The 25014-nt window shown below is 37.0% G+C and overlaps 1 protein-coding gene across 1 annotated transcript in view; it reads right to left on the minus strand.

Annotated features, from left to right (window-relative positions):
* Positions 1-25014, minus strand: part of LRRIQ3 (leucine rich repeats and IQ motif containing 3) — a 217651-nt gene that overhangs the window by 146833 nt on the left and 45804 nt on the right. The window contains exon 4 of the mRNA XM_055403712.2: positions 19301-19434. Within this exon, the coding sequence (XP_055259687.2) occupies positions 19301-19434 (134 nt within the window). The remainder of the gene's footprint in view (positions 1-19300; positions 19435-25014) is intronic.

The following is a 25014-nucleotide window of genomic DNA, read 5'->3' on the forward strand; positions in this document are numbered from 1 at the left end:
TAAGAGAAGACAACATTTCCAAACAATAATTTTTTATAAATTTTAGGTCAGTTCCTGTGGCACCCACTTATTAAGCTTTTTCACTTTTCCAATTTGCTTCAAATGCCAAATAAATAAAAAGAATGGTCAACTATGAGTTCTTCAGCAATTTCTCATGTAGCTGTAAAAGGATCAGCTTCAGTGATTACTCTCAGTTGGTCACTGTCAATCTACAGTGGCCAACCACTATGCTTCTATTCATCAAGGCTCTTGTCTCCTTTGCAAAACTTCTTGAAACAACACTGCACTGTATGTTTGTTATCAGTTCCAGGGCCAAAACACATTACAGATGTTGTGAGTTGTCTCTGCTCCTTTATGCTCCATTTTGAACTCAAATAAGAAAACTGCTCGAGTTTGCTTTTTGTCTAACATAATTTCCATAGTCTGAAGTACATATAAAATAAACAGCAAATAATAAGTCATTAGCAAAAAAACATAAAGCAAGAATTGTGCATTCAAATGATGTATAACATAACACATTTATTTAAGATTGTATTGCAATATCAAATGCAAATTTCAACAAAGGAAAAACCACAACTACTTTAGGAAAGGAGTATGTCAAGGCTGTGTATTGTCACCCTGCTTCTTTAAATTATAGGCAGAGTACATCAAGTGAAATGTCAGGCTGGATAAACCACAAGCTGGAATCAAGATTGCAGGGAGAAATATCAATAATCTCATATACGCAGATGACACCATCCTATGGCAGAAAGCAAAGAGGAACTAAGATCCTCTTGATGAGAGTGAGAGCAAAAAAGCTGGTTTAAAACTCAACACTCAAGGGGAGATGTATGGAGAGAGTAACATGGAAATTTATAATACCATATGTAAAACAGATAGCCAACAGGAATTTGCTGTATGACTCAGAGAACTCAAACGGGGGCTCTGGGACAGGCCAAAGGGTGGGATGGAGAAGCGGATGAAGGGAGATTCGGGAAGGAGGCGACATGCGTATAACCTATGGCTGATTCTTGTTGATGTATGACAGAAAAACAACAAAATTCTGTAGAACAATTATCCTTCGGTTAAAACGTTTAAAAACAAACAAACAGAAAACCCCTGAACATTCAAAAAACTAAGATCATGGCATCCAATCCCATCACTTCATGGCAAATAGATGGGGAAACAGTGCAAACAGTGATACAGGTTATTTTCTTGGGTTCCAAAGTTACTGCAGATGGTGACTGCAGCCATGAAATTAAAAGATGCTTGCTCCTCAGAGGAAAAGCTACAACAAACCTAGACAGCATATTAAAAAGCAGAGACATTACTTTACCGACAAAGATCCATATACTGAAAGCTATGGTTTTTCCAGTAGTCATGTACGGATGTGAGAGCTGGACCATAAAGAAAGCTCAGCACCAAAGAATTGATGATTTTGAACTGCAGTGTTGGTGAAGACTCTTGACAGTCCCTTGGACTGCAAGGAGATCAAATCAATTAAGCCTAAAGGAAATCAGAGAATAGTCATTGGAAGCAATGATGCTGAAGCTGAAGCCCAATACTTAGGCCACTTGATGGGAAGAACTGACTCATTGGAAAAGACCCTGATGCTGGGAAAGATTGAAAGCAGGAGGAGAAGGGGATGACAGATGATGAAATGGTTGGATGGCATCACTGACTTGATGGACATGAGTTTGAGCAAGTCCCATGAGTTGGTGATGGACAGGGAAGCCTGGCATGCTGCAGTCCCTGGGGTCACAGAGTTGGACATGACTAAGCTACTGAACTGAACTGAGTACCTATTTGAATATCAACATCAATATCACTTTCCCATACATTTATCTACCAAATCATCAATGTGTACATGAAATATATCTACACCTTCTCAAAAGGAGAGAGTTCAAAAACACATCTAACACTGAATCTGGGTGTAAGTTAAGGATCCTTGGCAATTCATGGTACAACAAGTCTGGATAAATATTATTCATCCCCAACCTACCTACCCAATATATAAATGCATATTAAAAAAATCACAGTGACGACTGATGAATATAAAGTGGTCACTGGACCAAAACATATTATCATATCCTAACAAACAAGAATAGGCAGGACTTTTTGCTGGGGCAGCAGAGTTTATCCCTGGTCAGTAAAGTTAAAAGCATTCCACTGTACTTTCATATAGGTACTTCCTTGAATACTGCCCTCTCCTTGAGATGAATTATAAGGGTATCTTAAAGATGTTAGTGTAGCAGAAGACTATGTCCTGACAAGTGGAACACTGAATGTGCCAAAAGGCTTAAGAAAATCTGCATTTTTAGAATAGCTCTAGATTTATCTGGCTACTCCATTCCCTAAACACTCAGTAAGCAAGTTCATATTTTTAATGCCCACCCTTGAAAACAAACAACTTTCTAGATGTTAAAAAACCTTTCTGCCAGTGTGAAGACATTCTTCTCTGCCCTCCCGACAGGATTAAGTTTAACAACTTACTTCAGCTATGCTCTGCCTTGGGGTACACTAATATTTCTTTATCATCAAATCAAAGGCTTTACCTTTCTAGTGAGGTTTAATAGTCTTTGACTCAGAAAGAGAATGCTTTACAGAAGATACTGCTGCTGCTGCTAAGTCGCTTCAGCCGTGTCCAACTCTGTGCGACCCCAGAGACGGCAGCCCACCAGGCTCCCCTGTCCACAGGATTTTCCAGGCAAGAGTACTGGAGTGGGGTGCCATTGCCTTCTCCGACAGAAGATACTAGTTTCTTCTAATGTCTTACCTTTCCAAGTCCTAACTTTATCTTGGGGTAAATATATCTTTTTTTCTATTTGATAGACTCCCAAATAGCAAACATTTCATCAAATTGCATCACAGATCACTGGCATAAAAACACCCTTCTTAGCAAAGTTGTATTTTCCTCCATCACTGATTTCATTTATACCCGTTTCAAGTTAATTATTATATGCATATTTCTTAAAATAATCTACTATTAGAGTTAAATAGAGAAGAGATAAGCAAAATGTTGATGATACATAGGCCCACAGAAGTAACCAAAATATTCAATATCTGTTATTTTTTCATACTAATCCTAATTTCATACCTTCTGTAGGCAAAAGTCAATCTATAATATAAATAAAAATTTAACCAACTATTTCTCAACTACATAAAAAGAATGACCAACTGCCCAGCTCAGGACAAACAATTTATCACCATTCTCTTTTCAGTTTAGCTAATTTTACAATTTGAAATCTCTTCCTTATAGTATCAACTTCTTTTTACACATAACAGTAAAAAGCTCAAACTGGTACAAACGTCAAGGGTAATATCAGGGTTAGGGTAGGATTCAAGTTTTATTTGGGATTCCAAATCAATTTCTGTCAATCTGCTCAGTCACATAAACTAATATACCTATTTATTGTTTATACTAGTTTGTCTTGGATATTCTTTTATTTCTTCTATTTCTTTTTTTTTCTGTTCAACTATTTTGGATACATGTATATGTATAGCTGAGTCCCTTCACTGTTTACCTGTAATTACCACAACATTGTTAATTGGCTATACCCTAATACAAAATGTTTTTGATCTTCTACTTCTTTTATTAAGATAATCAAGTCAATCCTAGTATTAATAAAAACAAAGTTCCTTATGTCAGAAATTACTCATCTGGGTGTGATGTGTATAGTCAAATCAGCCCAAATCATATTACACATGTTGGGAACAGTTAAATTCAGAGGACACAAGTAAAAGGCTGATGATATATAAGAACACTGGTGTTATCTGTATAAATTAGTACTCCTTAAATCTTGTCAACTATAAAATATTTCACAATAGGTCATTAACATTGTTGGAATTACCAATATCTATTTATGTGAGTTTATTTTTAATATTATTAAGAAACATAAATTAGATTTGAATAACATAGAATGCATGAGAATGGATGCTTGATAAGAGTCTTTTTACTGTTAAGTAAAGTGCATGTATGGATGTGAGAGCTGGACTGTGAAGAAAGCTGATCGCCGAAGAACTGATGCTTTTGAACTGTGGTGCTGGAGAAGACTCTTGAGAGTCCCTTGGACTACAAGGAGATCCAACCAGTCCATTCTGAGGGAGATCAATCCTGGGTGTTCATTGGAAGGACTGATGCTAAAGCTGAAACTCCAATACTTTGGCCACCTCATGCGAAGAGTTGACTCACTGGAAAAGACTCTGATGCTGGGAAGGACTGGGGGCGGGAGGAGAAGGGGACGACAGAGAATGAGATGGCTGGATGGCATCACCGACTTGATGGACATGAGTTTGAGTGAACTCCGGGAGTTGGTGATGGACAGGGAGGCCTGGCGTGCTGTGATTCATGGAGTCGCAAAGAGTCGGACACGACTGAGCGACTGAACTGAACTGAACTGAAAGAGTAGGGAGGTAAACTATGTGTCAATTATCTTTCTCATAATGTATAAACCTATGTCAATTTATTTTTTTAACTTTTACTTACTTTAAAAAATTCTTACATTCCTTCAAATTTAAACACAAACTAAAGCCTTAGTGCAAAGAGATAAGAAGTAAACCCAAATCCAACTTTCAACCTCAGAACATTTACTTCACTCAGATAATCTTGAACTTTTGTATTACTGGTAGGCTTGAGTATTACAAATAAAGAAGAGTAGCATCTCATCAGGAAGGAGGTTATAACGAGAAACTTTCACAAAAAATCTAGGATCAAATGATGTACACCTCCAATGCACCAACATCACTATTCCCCTCACTCTAAAAATTTCCAGAAGAAGAAAGTTTCCATCATAGACCTACTTTGCCCAAAAAAAGGAAAAACAGTCTTTACTGAAAAGTTTTAAAAGCAATGTATTCCTCACATGACCTGAGTAATCTGTAAAAACTGTGGAGATGATCCTTTTCAGTTTTAATAGACATTTAAAAGTAATCAAAACATCCTCTATGCAAAAACCAATCTTCATAACAGAGTATTAAAGACTTTAGAAAAAGTCCCAAGGAATATGAGTTGACCTTCAAAATCAGAGTGTACAAGGGAATGATGCACAGTAGGTGAAATCCATAGTAAAAGTAGACAGAAGAATCAAACCCATAAAGACAGCAACTTCTAGAATTATGAACTACTGAATAAAATAAGGATGCTTAATGTGTTTTTAAAAATAAAGGAGGATTAAAACTAGGAGAAAAGAATATTAAGAAAACAAAATCTGAAAGAGAACCAAACAATACTTCTACCTATTAAAATATATAATACTTAAAATGAAAATTTCAATGGCTAAATAGCAGATTATATATCACTGAGGAGAAAATTATTCAACTAGAAGATTAATCTAAGGATCTTCTGTATAGGATGTAGAATAGAAATAATTATAAAAGAAATATTAATAGACATTGTAAATTTGTTGTATGATTTAAGAATATTCAATTATATTTTAAAGGCAAAGAATACAAATACTTAGAACAGGCAAAGCTCATAGATGCCAAGTATAGATACTGAACAAGCAAATGAGAGATACAGATAACATTCATAAGGTGTCTCAAGTATACACATTAAGGTAGCAACCTGAAAAACATTATGTAATAAATGAAACAAGTGTGTGAAGAATATTGTCATAAAGGAAGGAATAAAGTATGGAAGGACTAAATAACATTTTAGAACATTCATGAAGCATTTATTACATCATCTTCAGAGGCACAGCTATGACTCCCACCAAATCAATCATCCATCAGTAACCTAACACAACCTCATGCATGCTATACCCAAAACAATCAAATAAAACTCATCACTTCTTGGCAGGTTGTCAGTTACTTAGTTCACAGCTATGGTGAGGAACACTTGCTCCTACATCTCTCTAAAAAGTCAAGAGTATGGTGGCTCCAATCATTTTCTGGCTGTTGAAGACCCTCACTCACCTCTACTCTGGTTCTTATAACCCAACCACCAGAGAAAGCCTGATGGAACAAAGTGAGAAAAAGGATATATGAACACTGCAAAATACATGTTTCAGATAATGTGGTCATTTCACACCACTTGTACTCACTTCTATTCCATTTTTCTCCCTCGTTTCTTGCTATATGTTTTAAGTAGATTAAATAATCTGATTCAATCATCTTAATTTGATCTCTGAGGTTTTTTACTCTGTGAGCTCTGAAATAGCCTGCCTGGTAACTTATTTGGAGGCTATCACAGCATCTAGGCAACTTTTCACCACTACAGCTGGCAATGAGAATGGGATACAATTAAAAGGCATCCTAAATAAATTATAAGAGAAACAAGATCTTGCTTCACAAATGAACATTCAAATCAAAGCAATATTTAAGAGTCCCTGATATAAAAGAACCACTAAAACTTACCCATAATACAGAGTAGAGAAGAAACTGAGCTAGAGATTAGAAAATAAAATCAGAACAAAACTCAATGGAGGCCTGATTATTATCTCCAACTAGACTCTTGGATCAATAGGAAGAACTCCTAAGCCCAAGGGCATTACCAAATAGCAAGTCAGTCTGTGACCACGACCTCTGTTCCAGTCTACCTGTTAATTTACTTACAGACTCCACTGTAAAGAGGGTAACTTCCCATCATAAGAAAAATGGGGAGTATAGATGTTTTGAATAGATTATCAATAAATAAAAGGATGTCTGGAAATCATCCAGAATTGATAAAGGAGAAACCAATCCCTAGATGCATAAAGCCAGCAAATATTAAGTTGCATAATAAATATAAGGTGATTTTTATCTCAGCAAAGTAAACATCTTCAGAAAAATATCAGAAATACCTTAGATTTAAAAGTAGTAAGAGGGAAAAGAAAGATAACCTGTAAAGAAAAATTTAGCCTGATAGTTTACTTTTCAACAGCAACAATAAAAGTCAAAAATAGTGAAAATATATTCAGTGAGCTAAAGGAAAATATCTATCAGCCTAAAATTAGAATTCTCAAAAGTATATATCAAGCTTCATAGAGGGAAAAAATTCCCCTATCTCCATTCTTTTGTTTGTTTTAGTCTATAATTTTAGTGATTAAATAATGTTTAGTGATGGTCAGCTATACTTTCATCTCTAGAATAAAACACTAAATATCTCACTTCAGAATAAAATTAGGAGAGTTTAACTGATTCTAAACAGGGATTTAATAAATGTTCCTATTTGTGCAGCACTGGTTCCATGCATCTTTAAATTCTAATTATGCCTGTGTTTTGCAATATGAATCACAGCTTTACTCGTGGGCTTCTGATATAGTCAGGATAGGCTATAGAAAAGGTTGGCAAATTTTCCCTTTAAGAGCCAAATACAGATAGTAAATACGTTAGGTTGTGGCCACTAGTCTGTATCTTATTCAGCTTTTCCATTATAGCTTAAAAGCACATTGACAGACAATATATAAAAGAATAGGTGTGACTGTGTTCCCATATAATTTAATTACAAAATCAGGCTGCCGTCCTAGGGACCATAGTTTTCTGATCTCTAGTTGTAGACTTCTAAGATCTGCAAAGTCAGTTATACATACCTATTTGCTCCTTTGCAAAATTTTGTTGCCATCTTACTCTTTGCACTTCTCTTGCCCTTTGACTTCTAAATCCTCACATTATCAGTTAAATGGGATTTAGAGAGTGAGCAGAGGCAAACTGTAAGGCCAGCACAATATTATTTTTCAAAGTATGTGTTTTAAAGGAAAACTCGTACAATTTTGTTTAGTAATGCACTGCACATATAAATCAATTTAGGAAAAACTGACATTTTTATTACACTGATTCATTCAATGTCATAAAAATGATATAGTCTTATATTTATTTCCATCTTGTTCTATCAGTAATGTTTGGTAGGTTTCTTTCTAGAGGTAATTCACATCTTGGCTTTCATGTCCTTATACATGGTTTATGACAGCTATGGAAGGGTACTTCTTAGATCTCCTGGAAGAAGACCCACTACTAGGAGCAGAGCTGACTGACAGCCCCAGCTCTAGCCATTTGTTTAGATCCATCACTACACTTTTGCCAAGTCTATTCCCAGTCATTGACCGAGGAATTGTTATAGAACTGGCCCATTTCTGACTGATGCGGGATTCCTCCAATGGTCAAGCTTTGCTCAGGGATCCCCCACTGGTCTGGTCTAGATTTTTTCAGAGTTGTGTTGCTGAATTCTTTCTGCCCAATCCATTGTCTCTCTCCCTTCACAGATTAGCATAAAAGCATGAGTATATTTCCGTGCCTATTCCCACTTCCTCTTTTGTTTGTCAAAGGTATTACTCCCAATAAATTTCTTGTACACCTAATCTAGTTTATGTGTCTGCCTTTGAAGATCAATCCAACAAGTAATGGGGTTTTTTTACTATTATAAATGGTAGATTTTAATTTCATTTTCAAGTTGGTGATTGGTACTATATATCTAAATAATATTGATTTTTGTATTTTTATTAGCGTTCACATTCAGAATTATAACAGCTATAAGAAATTATAATTTTATTTCTTCCTATCTAAACCTTTATCTTTTTATTTTCCTTACTTTGTTCCACTAGCAATAGTTCCAGAATAGTTCCACTTAGTTCCAGAGCAATACTAAAGTGCTAACAGCTGACGCCCTTGTTGTTTTTCCCTAATCTCAGGGAAATAATTCCAAGATGTCACTAAGTATTAATAAATGTGTTAAAATATATATATTATTAGATTTAGAAAGTTTCCTTTTAATCCTAGATTGCTAAAAGTGTTCTTTTTTTTTTAACCTTAAATAAGTGCTGAATTTTATATTTTTTGTGTAGACAGTAAGATGATTGGATTCAGGCAGTCCTCACTTTACACAGAACTACATTAACGAATCCCTGTGCATACCAGAACTATACTGTCATTTTGCACAGGTCTACTGCATATTATTTTTTCTATTACTGAGTAACAAATTGCACAAACTGTGAGTAGTCTGCATTCTTTCTTATCTGGAAACTTAGGGGAAAACATTTGCTTCTAAGCTCGTTCAAGTAGTTGGTAGAATCCAGTTTCTTATGTAGGACTGATGTCCCCATTTTCTTGCTGGTTGTTGGTGGAGGGTTACTCTTAGCTCATAAAGTCGTCCTCAGGTCATTTGAATGTGGTCCACTCTACCTTTAACACAGCAACAGTACATCAAATCCTACTTGCATTTCAACTTTCTCTGATAACCTGTTCTGCTATCAGTCAGAAAACACTCTGTTTTTAAAAACTTCATTTGATTAGGTAAAACTAACTCAGAAAATCTATCTTAAGGTCAACTTATTAGTAAAGAACCTTAATGACATCTGCAAAATACCATCTGCCATGCAATATAACATGATCATGGGAGTAATACCGAGGAACAAAGATCACACGGGCCATCTTGGAATTCTGCCTATCACAAATTGATGAGATCAAATCTCAGTTACTTTAGAAGCTTGAAAAATGAGAGTACGTTCAAAGTACGCACAAATTTTAGTTAATGTGATAACAAAGTGAGAAACACTGAGATGTTTTTCCCTCACTCATACTCTATTGATGTGATTGGTTTCCTAATGTTAAACTAACTTTTTATTCTTGGAATAAACCTATGTTGGCTATAGGATGTTAACCACTTTGCATACCTCTATATCTAATTTTCTAATATTTTACCTACAATTTTTACGTGTTCATACATAAGACAGCCTGAAGTTTCCTTTCTTATAATGTTCTTGTCAGGTTTTGCTTTTAAAGTTATGCTGATCTCTCAAAACATGAAAAGTATTCTCTTCCACTCTTTGGAAATTTTGGTTTAAGATGGTATTAAACGTTCCTTAAATGTCCAGGATAATTCACCAGTAACCTAGAACTGAAGTATCTTTGTGGGAAGGATTTTAATAATGGATTCAGTTCTTTTAATGTATGAGTGACTACTCAGCACTGTGATTTCTTCTGTCACACTGAAAATTGTGTTTCTTCAAAGAATCTGTACATTTCACAGATTATCAAATTATTTGGCATAAAGTTATTCACTGTATTCCCTTTAATTTCTGTGGACCTGCAGCAATGTTGTTTTTTTCATTCCTTATCATGGTAAATTGAACTTTTCCTTCTGTCTCTTTGTTACAGCAGTCATGATGGAGCTTTATCAATGTATTACTCTCAAGATAACCAATTGTTGGCTTTATTGATTTTTCTGCACATTTTCTCATGTTCTTTGTATCCTTGTTTTATATTTCATTAGTTTTTGATACTATTTTTATTATTCCTTCCCTTTTACTCTCTTTGGGTATAAATTTTGCTACTTTTCTATCTTCATGAGACAGATGCCTTAGTCACTTGGTTGCAACCCCATAGACTATAGCCCTCTACGCCCCTCTGTCCATGGAATTTCCCAGGCAGGCATACATGAGTGGGTTGCTATTTTCATTACCAGATCTTCCCGATCCAAGGATTGAACCAATGTCTCCTGTGTCTCCTGCATTGGCAAGCAGATTCTTAACCACTGAGTCACCTCAAAAGTCCCAGATCCTTGATATGCCAACACTTTTGCCTTCTTTATATATGTATTTAGAGGTGCTGGGCAATAATTACACCTTTGGCTTTCAAATATACTCTGAAAAAAAACTGGTAAATACCTTCCAATTAAAATATTTCCTTTTGGCCTTTGTCAAAAAAGCCAAATTTCTTTGTCAAAGAAACTCAAAATTCTCCAAGCCGGGCTTCAACGGTAGGTGAACCATGAACTTTCAGATGTTCAAGCTGGATTTAGAAAAGGCAAAGGAACCAGAGATTAAATTGCCAACATCTGTTGGATCAGAGAAAAAGTAAGAGAGTTCCAGAAGAACATCTACTTCTGCTTTATTGACTATGCCAAAGCCTTTGACTGTGTCTTAAAGAGATGGGATTACCAGACTGCCTGACCTACCTCTTGAGAAATCTATATGCAGGTCAGGAAGCAATGGTTAGAACTGGACATGGAACAACAGACTGCTTCCAAATAGGAAAAGGAGTACGTCAAGGTTGTATATCGTCACTCTGCTTATTTAACTTATATGCAGAGTACATCAACAGAAACGCTGGGCTGGATGAGATGTAAAAGCTGGAATCAAGATTGCCGGGATAAATATCAATAACCTCAGATATGCAGATGACACCACCCTTATGGCAGGAAGTGAAGAAGAACTAAAGAGCTTCTTGATGAAAGTGAAAGAGAGTGAAAAAGTTGGCTTAAAACTCCACATTCAGAAAACTAAGATCATGGCATCTGGTCCCATCACTTCATGGCAGATAGATGGGGAAACAATGGAAACAGAGACAGATCTTAATTTGGGGGCTCCCAAATCACTGCAAATGGTGACTGCAGCCATGAAATTAAAAGACGCTTACTCCTTGGAAGAAAAGTTATGACCAACCTATATAGCATATTAAAAAGCAGAGACATTACTTTGCCAACTAAAGTCCATCTAGTCAAAGCTATGGTTTTTCTAGTAGTCATGTAAGGATGTCAGAGTTGGACTATAAAGAAAGCTGAGTGCCAAAGAACTGATGCTTTTGAATTGTGATATTGGAGAAGACTCTTGAGAGTCCCTTGCACTGCAAGGAGATCCAACCAGTCCATCCTAAAGGAAATGAGTCCTGAATATTCAGTGGAAGGACTGATGCTCAAGCTGAAACTCCAATATTTTGGTCATCTGATGCGAAGAACTGACTCATTTGAAAAGATCCCGATCCTGGGAAAGGTTGAGGGCGGGAGGAGAAGGGACAACAGAGGATGAGATGGTTAGATGGCCTCACTGACTCAATGGACATGAGCTTGAGAAAACACTGGAAATTGGTGACAGACAGGGAGGCCTGGTGGGCTACAGTCTATGGGGATGCAAAGAGTCAGACATGACTGAGCGACTGAACTGAACTGAAAGAAGCCAAATTTCATACAGATGGCAAAGTGGTCAGATAAACATCCCATTTCATAGCAATCCTTTTTGTCCAGTGTGCCCACATTACAAACTGTGGCCATATACTGGCCAAGGAATATAAGAGGAAATGCTTTATTCCCAATTAGGCTGATTAAAGTTGCTGCTTTAGTGTGGTGATGTGACCGTTCTGCCATTCAGTACTGCATGATCCTTCCACAATGCTGCCGGATGTAACAAATGGAACTTTGGCAGCCATATCAGAACACAAGTGAAATCAAGATAGAACACACAAATAGGAAGATATACTAAAGCTAAAAGAAACTTGGGTCCTGATTTTGTGCAATCACAGCTTTATACTTCAACACTTGATAGAGATGTTTCCTAAGGCCCACATGACTTCACACTCCAGGATGTCTGGCTCTAGGTGAGTGATCACACTATCATGGTTTTCTGGATCATTAAGACATTTTTTTTGTACAGTTCTTCTGTGTATTCTTGTCACCTCTCTTTAATATCTTCTATTTCTGTTAGGTCCTTACCTTTTCTGTCCTTTATGGTGCCCATTTTGCATGAATCGTTCCCTTGGTATCTTTAAGTTTCTTGAAGAGTTCTAGTTTTTCCCAATCTATTGTACTCTATTTCTTTGCATTGTTCACTTAGGAAGGCTTTCTTAGTTCTCCTTGCTCTTCTTTGGACCTCTCCATTCTGAAGGGTATATCTTTCTTTCCTTTTCTCCTTTGTTTTACACTTCTCTTCTTGCTGCTGCTGCTGCTAAGTTGCTTCAGTCATGTCCGAGTCTGTGTGACCACATAGACGGCAGCCCACCAGGTGCCCCTGCACCTGGGATTCTCCAAGCAAGAACACTGGAGTGGGTTGCCGTTTCCTTCTCCAATGCATGAAAGTGAAAAGTGAAAGTGAAGTCTCTCAGTCCTATCCGACTCTCCACGACCCCATGGACTGCAGCCTATCAGGCTCCTCCATCCATAGGATTTTCCAGGCAAGAGTACTGGAGTGGGGTGCCATTGCCTTCTCCGACACATCTCTTCTTAGCTCTTTTTAAATTGAAGAAAGTAGGGAAAACCTCTAGGCCATTCTGCTGCTGCTAAGTCACTTCAGTTATGTCCGACTCTGTGCGACCCCATAAACGGCACCCACCAGGCTCCCCCATCCCTGGGATTCTCCAGGCAAGAACACTGGAGTGGGTTGCCGTTTCCTTCTCCAATGTGTGAAAGTGAAAAGTGAAAGTGAAGCCGCTCAGTTGTGTCCAACTCGTAGCGACTCCATGGACTGCAGCCTACCAGGCTCCTCCGCTGGTGGGATTTTCCAGGCAAGAGTACTGGAGTGGGGTGCTATCACCTTCTTCTGGTATGGCCTAAATGAAATACCTTATGATTATCAGTAGAAGTTACACACAGATTCAAGGGAATAGATCTGATAGAGTGCCTGAAGAACTATGGACAGAGGTTCATAACAGTGTTCAGGAGGTAGTGATCAAAACCATCCCGTTGAAAAGGAAATACAACAAGACAAAATGGTTATTTGAAGAGGCAAAACTATGGAGACAGTAAAAAAAATGAATTGTTACCAGGGTTAGAGAGGCAGGTAGGGGTGACTAGGGAGAAGACTGAGGATTTTATGTGGCAGTAAAATTAAATAATGTGAATCCATAATGATGGATATATGTCATTGTACATTGGTCCAAACTCACAGAATGTTCCATTCAATGAGTTTTATGTAATGTAAACTGTAGACTTTGGGTGATTATGGTATTTCAATATAAGTTTATCAATTTAAAAAAAAATGTACCACTCTGATGGGGAATGGTTATAATGGGGGAGACTATATAAGAATAGGGGCTGGGAGTATAATGGAAATCTCTGTACTTTCTCCTTAATTTTCCTATGTAACTGAAGTTGCTCTAAAATAAAATCCTATCTAAAAAAAGAAATTAAAACTTTTCAAAAATTATAAAAACATGCAAGGCCACATAAATTAGAATTAGACTAATTTAGAAATGCAATGAAAGGACCCAGAATAAGACATTTAAAACTCATTTAAATAAATACTAACCTAAGAGAAGCAAAATTACAATGAACAGAACAAAAAATACCCTAAGAGAAAGAGAAGGAAAAAACTAAGATTTTTTAAAATTAAAAATAAAATCATTAGATGAGGAATTAATACACTATGCACTAAGTGCCCATTCAACAATTATTTTAAATATATATATATGTGTGTTAGTCACTCAGTCATGTCCAACTCTTTGTGACCCCATGGACTATAGCCCACCAGTCTCTCTGGTCCAGGGGATTTTCCAGGCAAGAACTAGAGTGGGTAGTCATTTCCTTCTCCAATACATACATAAACACACACACACACACACACACACACAGCTTCCCAGGGAATCTGCTTTTCAATGCAGAAGATGTGAGTTGATCCCTGGGTTGGGAAAATCCCCTGGAGAAGGAAATGGCAACCCACTCTAGTACCCTTGCCTGGGGAATCCTATGGATAGCCAGGTGGGTTACGGTCCATGGGATTGCAAAGAGCTGGATATGAATTAGTGACTAAATAACAACACATAAAATCTATATATATGTGTGTGTATTTGTGTGTGTATGTATATATGTGTGAGTGAAAGTCACTCATTCATGTCTGACTCTTGCGACCCCATGGACTGTGCCCCGCCAGGCTCCTCTGTTCATGGAATTTTTCAGGCAAGAATACTGGAGTGGGTTGCCATTTACTCTCCAATACATATAATGTATCTATCTATCTCCAATCTAAAGACAAAGAAAAAAAAGTCCCGCAACATATTTTAGTTATAATGTTTCTTGACAGTACTTCATGTATAGTAATACTGAAACTATTTTATTCAGTTCAGTTCAGTTCAATTCAGTCGCTCAGTTGTGTCCGACTCTTTGCGACCCCATGAATCACAGCACGCCAGGCCTCCCTGTCCGTCACCGACTCCTAGAGTTCACTCAAACTCATGTCCATCGAGTCGGTGATTTAGGATTGTGCTAATCAGTAACATTACTGATAACACTGGCAATCAGAATTTGCATGGTGCAAGAAGGGAAAGATAATGTAGAAAGAAGACAGCAGTGAAGAACCTTCTGTGTTGAAATAGCATTAGAGGTATCAACATGAATTTATCACTGAAAAATATATTTTCTATTCTGTCTACTGAAATAGCCTAACCACCACGACACTCCAGTAGCCATTAACACATTTATTGCCCACTCTTTCGTTCCTAAATTCCATTCCCTTCTAAAAACACTGGGATCTTTGGAAAACAGCTGTTTCTGGGGTTTCAGAAAGAAGCATATAAAGGGCACAAAATCTGGCCTAAGTTAAAGCAATTCAACGTTTGGAGATTGAACATACAGTTTCATCTCTTTATGACTGACCAAAAATGTCCATAATAGCTTAGCTCTCTGCTATGGATACAAATCCTAATCTCTCAACCAACTTTGAATTCTTAATTCTTCATCCGAAAGACAGAAAATAAGGGACAAACTCAAAAGCTCTGCTGTATTAAATGTTATAAAGTAGATTAAACTACCTAATATAGGACTTTGCATATAACACACACTCAAGAAATGTTTGTTTCTTACTTTAGCCATTCTTTTACTTTCTTTCCATCCCAATGACCCAACTAATAATCCTACATGTGACCTCACTGTAGCTGACCTTACTTAAGTTTCAGTTCAGTTCACTTCAGTCGCTCAGTTGTGTCTGACTCTTTGGGACACCATGAATCACAGCACACCAGGCCTCCCTGTCCATCACCAACTCCCGGAGTTCACTCAAACTCATGTCCATCGAGTCAGTGATGCCATCCAGCCATCTCATTCTCTGTCGTCCCCTTCTCCTCCTGCCCACAATCCCTCCCAGCATCAGACTCTTTTCCAGGGAGTCAACTCGTCGCATGAGGTGGCCAAAGTATTGGAGTTTCAGCTTTAGCATCAGTCCTTCCAATGAACACCCAGGACTGATCTCCTTTAGAATGGACTTGGATCTCCTTGCAGTCCAAGGGACTCTCAAGAGTCTTCTCCAGCACCACAGTTCAAAAACATTAATTCTTCAGTGCTCAGCTTTCTTCACAGTCCAACTCTCACATCCATACATGACCACTGGAAAAACCATAACCTTGACTAAATGGACCTTTGTTGGCAAACTAATGTATCTGCTCTTTAATATGCTATCTAGGTTGGTCATAACTTTCCTTCCAAGGAGTAAGCGTCTTTTAATTTCAAGGCTGCAATCAGCATCCGCAGTGATTTTGGAGCCCCAAAAAATAAAGCCTGACACTGTTTCCACTGTTTCCACATCTATTTCCCATGAAGTGATGGGACCAGATGCCACGATCTTAGTTTTCTGAATGTTGAGCTTTAAGCCAACTTTTTCACTCTCCTCTTTCACTTTTCATCAAGAGGCTTTTGAGTTCCTCCTTACTTTCTGCCATAAGGGTGGTGTCATCTGCATATCTGAGGTTTTTGATATTTCTCCGGGCAATCTTGATTCCAGCTTGTGCTTCTTCCAGCCCAGCGTTCCTCATGATGTACTCTGCATAGAAGTTAAATAAGCAGGGTGACAATATACAGTCTTGACGTACTCCTTTTCCTATTTGGAACCAGTCTGTTGTTCCATGTCCAGTACTAACCGTTGCTTCCTGACCTGCATACAGGTTTCTCAAGAGGCAGGTCAGGTGGTCTGGTATTCCCATCTCTTTCAGAATTTTTCCACAGTATATTGTGATCCACACAGTCAAAGGCTTTGGTATAGTCAATAATGCAGAAATAGATGTTTTTCTGGAACTCTCTTGCTTTTTCCATGATCCATCGCATGTTGCCAATTTGAGCTCTGGTTCCTCTGTCTTTCCTAAAACCAGCTTGAACATCTGGAAGTTCACGGTTCACGTATTGCTGAAGCCTGACTTGGAGAATTTTGAGCATGAATTTACTAGTGTGTGAGATGAGTGCAATTGTGCGGTAGTTTGAGCATTCTTTGGGATTGGAATGAAAACTGACCTTTTCCAGTCCTGTGGCCACTGCTGAGTTTTCCAAATTTGCTGGCATATTGAGTGTAGCACGGAGGCTGCAAATCTGATCATAATATTTCACTCTAAAAATAAAAGTATGCCCTCCTTCTATGATATTATTTGTGTTAGAATAATACCACTTCAAAAGATAAACAGCATTAATCATAATGATTTTCCAAATTTAAGCAGCATATGCTATTTCAAGGCAGCACATACAATTACAACCAGTTTAAGTGAGTAAATTTCAAGCAAAGTACAAAATATTTGGGCCCAGGGATACATTTCTCACAGCTCAAAATAGACATACAAGAGGACCAATCACTGGACCTTTAAGTTATAGGAATCCACAGGCACCTCTCAGAGGAGCTTTTCATGTTTCTCAATTATTTCTCTTTTTGTTTTCCCATAGATTAATCCAGAAATACTTTTCTAAGCTCTTCTAGCTTCCACAAGCTCTCCATTTACTAATATATTCATCAATTCAGCAAATAGTTTTTGAGCATCTGATGTGTTGCTCATTCTATTATATATAGATACAGGGTATGTAACATATTTGTAGATATAAGATATAGATAATTATACAGACAACTTCAATACATATTGCAAATATTGATAATTAAAGTATGTGATGCACATTGTACTGGTCAATATCCCAATAGTTTGCTCTAAGCAAATTAGGAGCAACCAGAGGATTTTAAGTTGGTGAGTTAAGATTTGATCTATAATTTTGAAAGATTACTCTGTGAATGATGTAGTAAATGTAATTGGAAGGGAGCAAGAAATTCAAGGAAATATTGTTTTCCATGCAAATAAATAATAGAGAATATGAGGTAGAAAACAACAATAATCATGATATTTAAAAATATCAGCTATTAAGAATGGAATTTTCACATTTGCCAGATACTATGTGGGTTATATTCATGACCTCAATTGTCACATGCAAGTAGAAAATTAAGTACTGCTATTAGCCCCTGCTCTCTACCATTTATTAGTAACGTATAGGAAACTCAGTCCCAGAGTAGTTAAGTAATACACCTAATGGAACGGTATTTTAAAAAGAAAAAGAACTAAAATCATTCTGTCTTGAAGCACTGATATATTTTTACTACTGACATTTCTCCCCACAAAGCTCATTCAGACCCTCTTCTTGCCTGCTGAATTTTCAGACTGTTTCCATGTACAAGGTTATTATCTCATGGTACATGAATATCAAAGGAAACCTTGATTCTAAGAGAGAAAAACTCAATCCCAGGGGCATAAATTAAAGACAAATACATTTAATTAGATGTTTATTTCACATAAAATACATGCAATTTAACTGAAACATATGAGATAGAAAAAATATTTTAAATAAATATGTATGTGTTAGCAACTGCCTGATTCTTTTCACCTCTTTTACTCTAAATCACTTTACTTTTCTCCATTCATAAGCCCAGTCTCTCCCACAGTTTGGCCTTTGTTAGAGAAGTATATGGAATCTCATCTTCAGAAGTTGCAGGCACTGTATTATGTTCAGTTTTGTCTTTCATACTGATCTCTATCAGGGCTATTGCCATCTATGATGTAGTACATGCAGGCTAACACAAGACAACGCTGTCTCTGCCTTACCACAGATGCTGAATATCATTTCAGTGAAACTTTCTAATCTTTCTTTCTCAAGGAATGCCTGTTTCCCAACTCCAGATCTATTTAATCCTACCTGTATTTCAGGGCCATGTTCTCTTTCTATCTTTTGAACTCTACCATTTAGCATCTGAAAATAAGCATTAGGAGAAAGCTCATTTCTTTTCTCATGTGTTTAGTGTTTTGCATGACTAACACAAATACACTGATGACATAGTATCCTATCTTCCCTCTCCAGGTACAATGTTGAGAGAGTCATAGGAAAAATTTTCCTATATTTGTAAAATGTCTGCTACTGAAAAGGGATGCACGGAACAGAGAGAGAGGAAAAAGTATTCATCAATAGATAATGTAGATGAAGGTGGCAGCAGATGTTTTGGCAAAATTATCTTCATATCCAAACAAAATACAAAATCCTCATATACTCAGAGCTTGTACTTTTTTCTTATATTGTACATGGCTTATATTTCTATTATGTCCCATGACATAGAGAAATTTAATTTACATTTTCTACTAATGCTTTTAATTTCATTTAAAACACTATCAGAATTACTCAAGATTAATAAAAAATTATTGAGTTATTTATATGGCCATTTTAAAAAAAAAAAGATAATCAAATTTTGATTATATTAAATATTATAGTAGTATAGAGTCTGTGATGTTTTTCTCAAAATTAGTTTAAATAGTCTATAAAGTACCAGATTGATAGGGAATACAAAAATGCATATTATTACAGAAATGACTTTTGTCAATTATCTTTTAATATTTAAATAGTGAATAAAATAAAACATACCTCATTTTTTTCCTAACTAAGAAACCACGTGTCCATCTTTGAATAATCAAAACTGGTGAGTTGTGAGCCAGAATTTCATTAATTTTTGAAATAATGTATTTGATATTCTCGATTTCATCTTTATAGGTTGATCCCTGTATAAAGAAAATTACTTAATAGTCATATTTCATGAAAGTATTTCCAAAAGATATTTTAACTTGCTAGTCTGATGGAATACTATTAAAACATTCACAGGTGTCTTACACACATAATACTTAAGTAACATATACATTTTTCAAATCTATTTTTATTAGATCATAAGATCAAGAATTAATAGCACAAAATAATTCCAAATCTTTACACAAAATTCAAGATCAATAAGGATAACTTTTTCCATTCTAGATTCTTCTATCTGCTATCATAGGTATAAAATTTTGCTCATAATCATGTCGATCTATGAAAGGTAGGGGCATGAATAGATATCCAAAGACCCTTAAAAGTATTCTGCAAATCATCATAGATGACTCTGATATATGTTGGATTTATAACAACTTGTGGTAGTTCAGAATTTTGTTGCATCTTAACTAGATACTTTACAGGAAGACAGTACATTCCCTGGGGGAAAGACTTTATGTTATCTTTAAAGAAATTATCTCTAAGATATTTGGTCCTGTATATTTTTAGATTTTGGAACCATAGACTCCCTATATCTTCATAAATATATAATAATGAAATATCAGTTCAGTTAAGTTCAGTCGCTAAGTCGTGTCTGACTCTTTGCAACCCCATGAATCACAGCACACCAGGCCTCCCTGTCCATCACCAACTCCCAGAGTTCACTCAAACTCATGTCCATCGAGTCGGTGATGCCATCCAGCCATCTCATTCTCTGTCGTCCCCTTCTCCTCCTGCCCCCTATCCCTCCCAGCATCAGACTCTTTTCCAGTGAGTCAACTCGTCGCATGAGGTGGCCAAAATATTGGAGCTTCAGCTTTAGCATCAGTCCTTCCAATGAACAACCAGGATTGATCTCCTTGCAGTCCAAGGGACTCTCAAGAGTCTTCTTCAGCACCACAGTTCAAAAGCATCAATACTTCGGCACTCAGCTTTCTTCACAATCCAACTCTCACATCCATACATGACCACTGGAAAAACCATAACCTTGACTAGGTGGACCTTGGTTGGCAAAGTAATGTCTCTGCTTTTTAATATGCTATCTAGGTTGGTCATAACTTTCCTTCCAAGGAGTAAGCGTCTTTTAATTTCATGGCTGCAATCAGCATCTGCAGTGATTTTGGAGCCCCAGAAAATAAAGCCTGACAGTGTTTCCACTGTTTCTCCATCTATTTCCCATGAAGTGATGGGACCAGATGCCATGATCTCTGTTTTCTGAATGTTGAGCTTCAAGCCAACCTTTTCACTCTCCTCTTTCACTTTCATCAAGAGGCTTTTTAGTTATAATGAAATATAACTATGAAAAACTTTGAAATATTGTGAGAATTACCAGAACATAACACAGAGACATGAAGTGAGTAAATGCTGGCCACCTCCCAAAAATAGCTTATTACTTGTTCCATGCAGGGTTGCCACCAATTTAAATTTGTGATAAAAAAGCACAATAAAATGAGATATGCCTATAAACTCAACTTGCCAAAATATGAATCCTCCTCCCTAACTTGCTTTCTCACAAGCTCTTAGTGAATGGTGGTACTGCCCATACAAACCTAATCCAGAAACTCTGAACCATCAGGCTCTCTTTTTCTCTTCTTCATATCCAAATGTTGCCAGCTCCAATATATTCAACATCCCAAATATCTGATCTCTCTCTCTCTTCTTCTGTTCTCCACCATTGTTTTTTGAATCTCTTTATTACTTCTCTAACCTACTAAAAATGTCCTGATAGCAGAAATAATCCATATTCCCTACTCTTTCCAAATCATAATATGCACTATTGCAGTATGACTTTCAAAATGCAAAACTGATCATGTGGCATTTTTGCTTCATATATTTCATTGGTTTAGCATTGAAAGATGAATTACAAATTTCGTGACTTGGCATACAAAATCCTTGATCTAGTCCCTTCTTACCTTCACAGGATTATCTTCCTTCACACTACATGTAGTACATTCCATTCTGGCAAAATCCAACCACTTATATTTCTGAAAATGGCCTGACAAGCCTCCATGCTTTTTGCATGCCATTCCTGTTTCTTGACTGCACTTCTCAATTTCTTGTCTCATTATCTTAGTCTTCTGTTGACTCAGTCCTTTCCTCCAAGAAGCCTTTCTTGACATTGATCTGAGTTTAATATCTTTCTACAATATTCTGTTCTGTTCTGTTCAGTTGCTCAGTCGTGTCCGACTCTTTGCGACCCCGTGGACTGTAGCCTACCAGGCTTCTCCATCCATGGGATTCTCCAGGCAAGAATACTGGAGTGGGTTACCATTTCCTTCTCCAGGGGATCTTCCCGACCCCGGAATCGAACCCGGGTCTCCCACATTGGAGGCAGACGCGTTAACCTCTGAGCCACCAGGGATTACCCTGTGTTATTTGTTACACTTGACAATGATGAATTTTACGTAAGCTCCGTAAAACAACCTTCTTTTCCCGGGATTCTGGAAAACAATGAAGGTTAAGAAACCTCCTTATCCCTTCGTCTCAGGAAAATTTAATACAAAGAAGAATCCTTCCATCATATTACTTAGATTATACCCATGGATGTCCCTCTTGTTCATCTTTGACAAGGTCCTGACACACTTCTCTAAATTCCCACTCTTTGCCTATTAAAAATTTGTCAAACTGCTTTGTTTACTCTGAGCAGTTTGAATAAAATGCCTTCTGGGTAAGACTCTTTCTCCTAGTAGCTTGAACCTTGCCCCACCTTCTGTCTAAGCCAGCATATAACCCCTCCTTAATAATTTATCATGAAATGGACTCCTCTCAGGGTAAAATGTCAGGCTCTCTGTGAGCCCATGGACACAAAGATTCCCTGCTTGGCTCCTCTGTCCATGGAATTCTCCAGGCAAGAGTACTGGAGTGGGTTGTCATTTCCTTATCTAGGGGAGCTTCCCGACCCAGAGATTGAATCCTGGTCTCCTGCATTGCAGGCAGATTCTTTACCAACTGAACCACTAGGGAAGGTGAAAATATTTTCTGTTCTATTGTCAGATCACGCCACTTCCCCTCACCTTACGATCACGCCACTTCCCCTCACCTTACTTTGTTGTTCGGTTGCTCAGTCGTGTCAGACTCTTTGTGACCCTAAGGACTGCAGCACACCAGGCTTCCCTGTCCTTCACTATATCCCAGAGTTTGCTCAAACTCATGTCCACTGAGTCAATGATGCCATCCAACCATCTCATCTTCAGTCACCCCTTTCTCCTCCTGCCCTCAATCTTTCCTAGCATCAGGGTCTTTCCATTCTACTTAGCCACACCATTTCTTTCTAGCCTTAATCCCTCCTCTAAAAGAAAACTTCTTTTTAGCCTTTAAGGCAAAATATCACCTTTAAGACGCTACAGACCTTAACAGAAGCATTCTCCTTATTACAATAATATTCATTTGCCTATTGCAATAGCCCTTATCTCTCCCTTGAGATAATCCTTTTGAAAAAGTCTCTTAAGTCCTGATTTGTTATTTTATTTGATAAGCTTATGCTATAAAGTAATTATTGGTCTATCTTTCCCACTGCAACATAAACTCACCAAGTGTAACACCTCTTTTTTTATACTGAATCTCTATGAGTAAGTAAGCTATCTAGTCTGTAACTGGCATTCAAATATTAGTTGACTATTAAATCACTAAGTAACAGACACTTGTACACTGTCATATTGGTCTCCAGTTTTGCTGTGGCAATGCCAATCTGTTCTTATAACTTAACTCTTACTTGGCTGCAGTAACACTAATTTTTCTACCTTTTGGATTTTTATTTTTCAGTCTGTTTTCCTGTTTGCTCTTTTTCTATAACTATTTAAATAGAGTATAATTTAGGTTTGCTTCTTTTTTCACTTCTCTTTGCTAAGTTTCTTTGAATGATCACATTCCTTGCTATACCTTACTATTTCACATATGCTGATTATCCTATATATCTCCTGGCAAGAATTATCTCTTAGATTACAAACCGATAAAATGAACTTCTAGTTCCATTTGTCTACTTACATGTCAAAACCTGAAATAATTCTTCCCCCCATTTGAAAACACCCACAATCTTACTTCACACCACATTACAGATAGTCATTAAAATTATTTTCCTCCTTGTCAACCAAATAAATTCATTCTTCTTTCTCCTCTTTTCCATCTACTAAGTCACTTAATTCTATCAAAAACATCTCTCTTCAATCTGTTCCCTATAATCTATACATACTACCAATTTATTAAATCAGCTCTTATAAACTAGAGTCCGAACTATAGACTTTCCTCTAATTTCCCTACATTCAATTTCCCTCCACTCTAAAATTACAGAATATAGGACTTTTTATCTAAAATGAAAATCAGGTCATCTAAAATCCTTAAATATTCCCCTCAAATCTTACAACATACTGTGCTATATTCTTAGGATTACATGTAACTCCCTTTGCTCTATTAACCCTATTTTTTTTATTCCAGCATCTTTTGTCATGCCCAAGCATTTCTTCTAAACCCCAAGAACACTTGTTATCACTTAACTGCATTTAGCATCACCTCTGTGCCTTTGCCATGCTTTTTACTCTACCTCAACATTGCACAATTACCAACACCTCCACTTACTTGACTTCTTATTTTCAAAAGAACTCATCTGAAGTATAAATATTTAATTTTGCTTTTTATCCATGACAATAGGTATGAAATTCAAAATTTTAAAGAAAATACATGTAGATCTTTCACAGATTTTGTCCCATATTCAGAACTATATTTTTTCTCATTATTTCTTGAATTACTGCTGCTGTTGTTCAGTTGCTAAATCATGTACAACTCTGCACCTCCATGGACTGCAGCATGTTAGGCTCCCCAGTACTCCACTGTCTCCTGGAGTTTGCTCAAATTCATGTTTATTGAGCCTGTGATGATATCTAACAGTCTTATCTTCTGCCACCCTCTTCTTTTTTTCCTTCAATCTTTCCCAGCATCAGGGTCTTTTCTAATGGATCAGCTCTTCATGTCAGGTGGCCAAAATTTTGGACCTTCAGCTCCAGCACCAACCCTTCCAATGAATATTCAAGGTGGATTTTCTTTAGGATTGACTGATTTGATCTTCTTGAAGCTCAAGGGACTCTCAAGAGTCTTCTCCAGCACCACACATCAATATTCTTTGCCACTCAGCCTAAATTTACAGTTCAAATCTCACATTCATATGTGACTACTGGAAAAACCATGGCTTTTACCATATGGATCTTTGTCAGCAAAGGGATGTCTCTGTTTTTTTAAATAACACTGTCTAGGTTTGTCATATCTTTCCTTCCAAGGAGCAAGAATGTTTAAAATTCATGGCTACAATCACCATTTGCAGTGATTTTTGAGCCCAAGAAAATAAAATCTTTCACTGCTTCCACTTTTTCCCCATCTATTTGCCATGAAGTGATGGGACCTGATGCCATGATCTTAGTTTTTTGAACGCTGAGTTTCAAGCCAGTTTTTTCACTCTCCTCTTTCACACTCATCATCAGGTCCTTTAGTTCCTCTTCACTTTCTGCCATTAGAGTGGTTATCATCTGTATATCTAAAGTTGTTACTATTTCTCCCGGTGATCTTGATTCCAG

This window comes from Moschus berezovskii, chromosome 4 (genome assembly GCF_049115385.1).
Source record: "Moschus berezovskii isolate FMDL1 chromosome 4, NW_MosBer_1.0, whole genome shotgun sequence".
NCBI lineage: Eukaryota > Metazoa > Chordata > Mammalia > Artiodactyla > Moschidae > Moschus > Moschus berezovskii.